The sequence below is a fragment of the Octopus bimaculoides genome, chromosome 9 (genome assembly GCF_001194135.2).
Source record: "Octopus bimaculoides isolate UCB-OBI-ISO-001 chromosome 9, ASM119413v2, whole genome shotgun sequence".
Taxonomy (NCBI): Eukaryota; Metazoa; Mollusca; class Cephalopoda; order Octopoda; family Octopodidae; genus Octopus; species Octopus bimaculoides.
In genome coordinates this window covers 33,410,580-33,418,703 of record NC_068989.1, presented here as the reverse complement: position 1 = coordinate 33,418,703, position 8,124 = coordinate 33,410,580, and the positions used below count along the sequence as shown (strand labels likewise).

Here is an 8,124-nt window from a genome sequence, read left to right as displayed (position 1 = left end):
TGTGTGTGTGTGTGTGTGTGTGTGTGTGTGTGTGTGTGTGTGTGTGTGTGTGTATATATATATATAAGAAAACTCCATAGCTGTTAATCAGTTCAGGGCCATCTCCCTCCAGAGTGTTGAGGGGAAAATCTTTTCTGTACTGGTTAAAAGGATGACATCATACATGACTGAGAAGGGTATATAAACACATCTATCCAGAAATGTGGGGTTCCAGGTTTCTCAGGATGTCTGGAATATACAGGAATTCTTAGTCCGTTGATTCAGGAAGCTAAGAGAAGTAAAAGTAAGTTGACAGTGGTTTGGCTGGATCTGGAAAATGCATACAGATCAATTCCTCATGCCCTCATATGTGCAGCTCTTGACTGCTATCATATTCCCCCCATATCAAGGGAATAATCAGCAGTTATTTTGGAGGCATCTAGTCACGTTTCACAACAACCCATTTTACAACTCAGTGGCAAGACCTTGAGAAAGGGATCATAACTGGGTGCACTATTTCCCCCATTCTTTTCATCATGAATCTCCTCATATCAACTGCTGACAGAGAAGCCCAAGGACCAACAATGGAATCAGGCAGCTGTCAGCACCCAATAAGGATGATATTACGGTAACAACTGCAATCCATGTGGATGCAGAAAGGGTGCTGACTTCACTAGAACACATGGCGACGTGGGCAAGAATGAGGCTTAAGCCCCCAAAATCGAGAAGCATGGTGATGGGGGGGGGGGTGCAAAGTAATCAACAAAATCAAGCTGCAAGTGCAAGAAGAGGCGATTTCATCAACAGAGGAAAATCCTATTAAATGCTTTGAAAAGATGTTTGACAAGTCGCTGTCAGACAGAAGCAATGTCACCAACATTGAAAAACCAGCAGGGGAGTGGCTGATGAGGATTGATAGATCAGGGCTTCCAGGAAAGTTCAGGGTATGGTTCTACCAACATGGACTGCTCCCAAGGCTTATATGGTTGTTGACACAGTATGATACTCTGATGACAAGTGCGGAAAGGGTGGAGAGAAAGATAAATAAATACCTCCGAAGATGGTTAGGTGTTCCCCTAAGCTTCACTTCAATAGGTCTGTACATAAGATCAGGACAGCTGTAACTTCCCCTGTTGTCCATAGTGGAGGAATTTAAAGTATCAAAATGTAATGTTGTAATAATGTATAGAGACTCTAAGGACGAGCTTGTTAGACAAGCAGGTCTGGGCGAAAGTGGGTAGCTAGTGTCACAGTTGCTCAGGCTGAAGAGATGCTGGAGCTACTTGACATCATTGGAGTTACATGCAGAGTCACCAGGGTCTCAGTTCTTCCTATTTCTAACAATGGAAGAAAGCAGACACCAGGGAGAAGCAGGTTATAGCCCAGGAAGCGGTGCAGTACCAGTAAAGAAGAAAATCAAGAGCTGTGAAGTTGGTATCTCAGGGTGCATGGACTAAATGGAATCTCCCTAAGATGAAGCTTACATGGACTGACCTGTGGTGGCTGGAATCTTTTCGCATCTCCTTCCTGCTGCAGACAGTGTACAACACACTCACGACACCAACAAACCTGCACAGAAAGGGTTTGAGTGAAGACCAGCAGTGTAGACTTTGTGGAGAAAGAAGCACTCTCGCACACATCTTGGCAGAGTACAGAGTAGCACTTTCTCAAGGCAGATATAAATGGCACCATAATAGGGTGCTTACAACACTTGCTCACACCTGGGAGTAGGAAAAGCATAAGAAACACCATCACCAAGGGAAGGCAACAGCAGCAATTAAGTTCGTGAAAGAAGGAGAGAGACCAGTAAAGTCAGTAAAAACAATACATAGCTTGCTGCAAGAATCTTGACCATGGGATATGAAAGTGGACTCAGGGGAGGGATTGCAGTTTCCCCAGGTCATCCATACAACCCTGAGGCCAGATGTAGTCCTGTGGTCTGAAAAGGAAAAAAAAAAAAATTATCGTAATTAAATTAACAGTCCCATGGGAAGAGGAGTATGATGAGGCTCACGAATGGAAGCATGCCAAATATGAGAGCCTTCTGCAGGATTGCAGGGAGAAGGGATGGCAGGTATGGCTTTTCCCAGTTGAGGTTGGTTGTAGGGGATTCCCTGCTGAGTCAGTATAGAGGATGCTTACAGCAGTTGGAATGAGAGGTAAGGAGTGAAGGGTGGTTGTGCAACTGAGAGGCTACTGAAAGAGCCTCTTGTTGGCTTTGGAGTAAGAGAGAAGCCAGGAGGGGATGAAGAACAGTGACTTGGCCACCTCTGCTGACCCACCAATGGGAGAGTGTTAGGGTTCAGATTCAAAACACCTGATGAATATCGGATACTGTCTGACGACATCAGTTCCTCCTGGTCAAGGCTTCATTCACTTTGGTGAATGGATAAAGCACCTCCTTATAAGGTGTTATTGACATATATCTATATATATATATATATATATAGAGAGAGAGAGAACAAATAGTGAGCCATTCTTTAAGTGCTCTGCTTGTTATTTCCAGCAATGGCTTTGACAAAAGTAGCATTAATTTTCTTAGGTCATTCAATTTTTCCTCAATTGAGTAAATCTATAACGACTTCTGGAAACAGCTGTAAGCCAAATTTGCCCTAATAAAGGAATTATATGTAATGACCATTATTTTAAACTTATTTCTTTTATATATATATATATATATATATATATATATATATATGTTTCTTTTATCTTCTATTATATAAAACAGACCTGTGTGTGTGTGTATTCGCTTTTAACGCTAAAACGGGTGCATGAATTGGTTCCATATTTAGGGTGCATAAATAATTTGACCTCAGATACATAATGGGGTCTTCATTTATTTTTTTTTTATTATTAAAACTAAATCAAATAATATTGCTTTATATATGAATCACTTCTTTAAAAAAGTTTTCCAATGTCTAGTATTGACGTAGCAACAGGTTTTTCAATGTTTACTGCTACCTAGACATGCACATATATGTATAACCACTTCTATTTCATTTCAGAACCTGCGTTCACTTTTCAGGTGAACGCATATGTATATATAACTGCTTCTATTTCATTTCAGAACATGTTATATCTATACCTCTCTATATCTATCTTCCTCATTTTCTATTTCTTATTCTATCATTCTCTTATTCATTCTGTCAACCATTCTGTCTATGATTCACTTCTTTAAAACAGTTTTTCAATGTCAGCTACACACGCACATGTATGTATAACCGCTTATGCTTCATTTCAGAACCTGTGTTATATCTATATCTATCTATCTTCCTCTCTTTCCATGTATCCGTAAATAACAATGCCTAGAAGGAAGGTGTCAAGTTTGTCCCCAATGTCAAGGTCAGCCAAAAGAATGTCTCTGTCACCAGAAAGAGAGACATCTGGTAAAAGTGAAGCACACCAAGAAAGAAACAGACTGTGCACTACAACAGTCAGAGCATCTGAGAATAATGAGACAAGAGTTATGCATAAAAAAAAACAGTTGTGTACTGCTGCTGCCCAAGCATCTCAAACTGCTGATCAGATGCATACACATGTGACAAGGAATAGGATCTTCACTACAGAAAGAAGAGTAGTTACAGCAGCTCAGAGAAGCAACTTCTATGAAGCATCTTTCAACTACGATCCAGCAGTTAATCATGCAGATAACACTAATGTTTCCATTAGTGTAATGACAACTGAGTAAAGCAAGGAAGTGGCCTGGAGAGACACCTGGGTTGTGCTGCTGTGGTGGAAAGGTTAAACTCCCTGCAATGCCACAACCTCCAGAGCTATTAAAGAAACTGTTGTCATCAACTGACCAAGATTCTAAGCACTTCCAAAATAAAATTAGACAATACAATGCTGCACTACAGAGGACATTATCTGGATCCACAAGAGAAATAACTGAGCCAGGATTCATGCAAACTTTCAAGATTCAAGGGCAGATATATCATCATATTGGCTGTCTACTACCTCTGTCAAATGAGTTACCAAAATTCCTACAAATATACTTTATGGGTGATTCTGAACAAGAAGGGCAAGAGAAGAGAAAGAACATTTCTGGCATTAGGATGAACATTGTGGTGTCTCTGCAAAAGATACTGCACAACAACAACGACCTAATCAGAAGCTTCAAGACTACACTTAAAACAATTCCAACTGACTCCAGGACATACAAGGTAGTTATTAGGTCAGACAAGAAACCAGCTGGTCGACATGGAGGGAAGTTTAATGTGCCAACAGCAAATGAAATAGCTGTGCTTCTGGTTAGGCAAGAACACGACAGGTGTGACATTGCCCTTCATCTCAGAGACAGCAGACTGATGAGGATTTCAGAAACACACAGGTCCTATGATGCACTACAGTATTCATTGCCATTCTGTTATTGACAAGATGGTTACCACATCAACATTGCTTAGACTAACTCCTCAAAGAGAGTCTCATCCAATGACTTCTATGCATTCCACATCATAGTGAGGAGTGAAGATTCCAACCACATCCTACACTGTAGGGATCTTTTCAGTCAGTTCATTGTTGACATGTATGCAAAAATTGGAAGTGAACGGTTACTCTACTTGAGACTAAACCAGAAGAAACTAAGAGTGGAATCATATGCACACCTGCAAGCTGCAATGCTGAATGATCATGACGTCAACAGCATGGGCTAGCTGATCATCCTTCCATCATCATTCATAGGAAGCCCAAGGTACATGCATGAGTGCATACAAGATGCAATGACATATGTTAGACACTACAGCAGACCTCTTCATAACCTTCACTTGCAATCCTAACTGGAAAGAGATTTAAAATGAACTCTTCCCAAACAAAGAGCCAAAAGATAGACATGACATAATTGCAAGGGTCTTCAGACAGAAGGTTATCAAGCTCATGTAGTTACTGACCAAAGATTAAGTGTTCGGTGCCACTAGATGCCACATGTATATGTTCGGTGCCTCTAGATGTCACATGTAGAATGGCAGAAACGTGGTCTTCCTCATGTACACATCCTGCTATGGCTTACAGATAAAATCCATGCCAGAATGATTGACAAATTCATCAATGCAGAGATTTCAGATCCTCAATGTGGTCAAGACCCAAATGGTACATGGCCCATGTGGGAATATCAACTTATATGCTCAATGCATGCAGATAGAAAGTGTACAGAAGGCTTTCCAAAGAAGTTCCTTCGGGAGACTCTGACTAGATATGATGGCTATCCACTCTACGGAAGAAGAAGGCCAAGTGATGGTGGGTTTGAAACCACCATCAAGAAGTCATCTCATACTGAAATTCCAGTTGACAACAGGTGGATAGTACCATACTGTCCACTCCTCTCCAAGATATTCAATGCACACATCAATGTTGAGTTCTGTATTTCAGTGAAATCCATTAAGTATGTGTGCAAATATGTCAACAAAGGATCTGACATGGCAGTCTCTGCAGTCCAGGATTCACAGAACAATGATGAGATCAAGACCTCCAAATTGGGAGGTACATCAGCAGTGGTGAAGCATGTTGGAGAACCTTCCCATTCATGAGAAGTTCCCCATTCATGAGAAGTTCCCCATTCATGAGAGATATCTCCACGTGGAACACATTGCAGTTCACCTGGAGAATGGAGAAAGGGTTTACTTCACCCCAGACAATGCAACAACAAATGGAAGCCCCAAACAATGCCACACTTACAGCATTCTTCAAGCTCTGTCAGGATGATGAAGTTCCACAATACTACAGCTGGAACAAAAGGAATGGCAGCCATGTGCAATTTGAGCACCCACAGATCATCCTGAAATCAAGAAATCAGACACAGTTGGCAGTCTATGTTGTCCATCCCAACTACTCAGATTGCAACTATCTAAGGCTTTTGTTGCACCATGTGTCAAGGGACCCACATCATTCACTGCCTAACGTACAGTTGGCATCACAGTATGTCAAACATATCACCAGGCTTGCCATCTCAGAGGTCTTGGAAGGTGAAGCACACTGGGATGCCACTCTGAGAGAGGCACAAATATGCAAGTCTCCTATGCAGCTGAGAAGTCTCTTCTCCATAATGTTGGTGAACTGTGGATTGTCAAATCTGAAACAACTTTGGTACAAAAACATGGAGAGGCTTTGTGAAAACATTCTCCACAGAATTCAATATTAGTGAGGGTGATGACACATTCAATGATGACATCTTCAATGAAGCAATAAGATTAATTGCAATCAAGGTTTGATCACTGGGTAGAAATAAACTTGAACTCTATGGTCTTCCAGCTCCTATCAGAGATGTTCAACACAAGTTAACACAAGAATTACTCAGGGTAACATAATACAACATGGAAAGTTTGCAAGCAGTTATCAATGAGAAGGAACAACTTCTGGTACAGGATCAAAAGTAGGTTTACTGGCAAGTTCTGGCATCTGTGGACAATGATACTGGTGGGGTTTTCTTCTTAGATGCTCCTGGAGGCACAGGAAAGACATTATTAATGAACCTGCTCCTTACCAACGTGAGACAGAAGATTGATCTGGCTGTTGCATCCTCTGGAATTGCAACCACACAGGTGGAAGAACAGCCTGTTTAACATTCAGGCTGCCTCTGAACCTGATCCAAAATGAATATCCATTATGCAACATATCAGAGAAAACAGCATTAGCAAAGCTCCTTACAAATGTCAAACTCATTGTCTGGGATGAGGCAACAATGTCCCATAAGGCAGCCTTGATAGAAGGCACTTGATAAGGCACTTGATAGAACACTACAAGACTTCAGAAACAATAAGATCATGGGTAGTGTCACCCTTCTCATGGCTGGTGACTCCAGGCAAACTTTGCCTGTCATTCCCAGAAGAATAAAGACAGATGAGCTGAGAGCTTGCATCAAGTCTTCATATATCTGGTAACATGTCATGCAGCTTACTCTGACAACTAACATGAGGGTTCACATTCATGGTGACCCATTAGCTGCAGAGTTCTCAAAGAAGTTACCTGATATTGGAAATGGAAAACTTCCAGGGGATCCCAAAGATAGTTTGCACCACCTCCCATGTGGCATTGTGACTGCCTCCCCTGAAGAACTGAAGAGCAAGGTCTCTCCAAACATTGCCACAAACTATAAAAGTTACAAGTAGCTGTGTGAAAGAACAATTCTGGCACCAAAGAATGATGCTATATACAAACTGAATCTAAATTTGTTGTTTCAGCTTTCAGCAACTGAATGTTCATAGAGATCAATTGACTCTCTCATTGATCAAGAACAGGCAACGCATTACCCAGTGAAGTTCCTCAATTCACTTCAACCACCAAGATTTCCACCACACATTCTGATCCTGAAAGCAGGTGCACCCATAATGCTGTTAAGAAACCTTGATGCACCTAGGCTCTGCAATGAAACAAGGCTGGTTGTTAAAACAGCCATGCCCCATGTGTTGGAAGCAACAATAATTACAGGCAACATGATGTGTGAGAATGTCTTCATTCCAAGGATCCCTCTCATCTCAAATGATCTCCCCTTTCAATTCAAGAGACTGCAGTTTCCTGTCAAACTGAGCTTTACAATGTCTATCAACAAAGCATAAGGTCAATCTATAAAGGTGGGACTTAACCTTCTCCAACCATGCTTCTCACATGGTCAGTTGTATGTCGGATGTTCTAGATTTGGAGATGAAAAGAACCTCTACATTCTCAGTGATAAACATGACAAGGACGAAAACAGAGTATATGAAGAAGCACTTACATGAATAGTATATGCATGTAATGTACAGAAGTGTAAAACCATTGAGTATTAAAAGTAAATATTACTTTCTGAGAAATACACTAAGCTTACACAACAAGCAAACAGTGCTGTGTTAAGGTTATGAATTTATAACTCAAGTGAAACCAGATCCTTCATATTTATTATTTACTAATCTGAATAAGAACAGTACTAACCCAGGAAACACTGGGTAATTCAGCTAGTATATATATATATATATATATATATATATATATATATATCATCATCATCATCATTTAACGTCCACCTTCCATGCTAGCATGGGTTGGACGATTTGACTGAGGACTGGTGAAACCGGATGGCAACACCAGGCTCCAATCTAATTTGGCAGAGTTTCTACAGCTGGATGCCCTTCCTAACGCCAACCACTCAGAGAGTGTAGTGGGTGCTTTTACGTGTCA

At 41.0% G+C, this 8,124-nt stretch overlaps 1 protein-coding gene across 3 annotated transcripts in view; it reads right to left on the bottom strand.

The window, feature by feature from the left end:
• Nucleotides 1-55: 55 nt before the first annotated feature.
• Nucleotides 56-8,124, bottom strand: part of LOC106875106 (mitochondria-eating protein) — a 63,632-nt gene continuing 55,563 nt past the window's right edge. For 2 of the 3 annotated variants that reach the window (XM_014923087.2, XM_014923089.2), the window contains exon 8: nucleotides 56-1,548. In XM_014923087.2, coding sequence (XP_014778573.1) covers nucleotides 1,396-1,548 — 153 coding nt within the window. In that variant the 3' untranslated portion in view covers nucleotides 56-1,395. Of the gene's footprint in view, nucleotides 1,549-1,574; nucleotides 1,919-8,124 lie in introns of those variants that run through there. The other variant, XM_014923090.2, reaches the window with a different exon arrangement.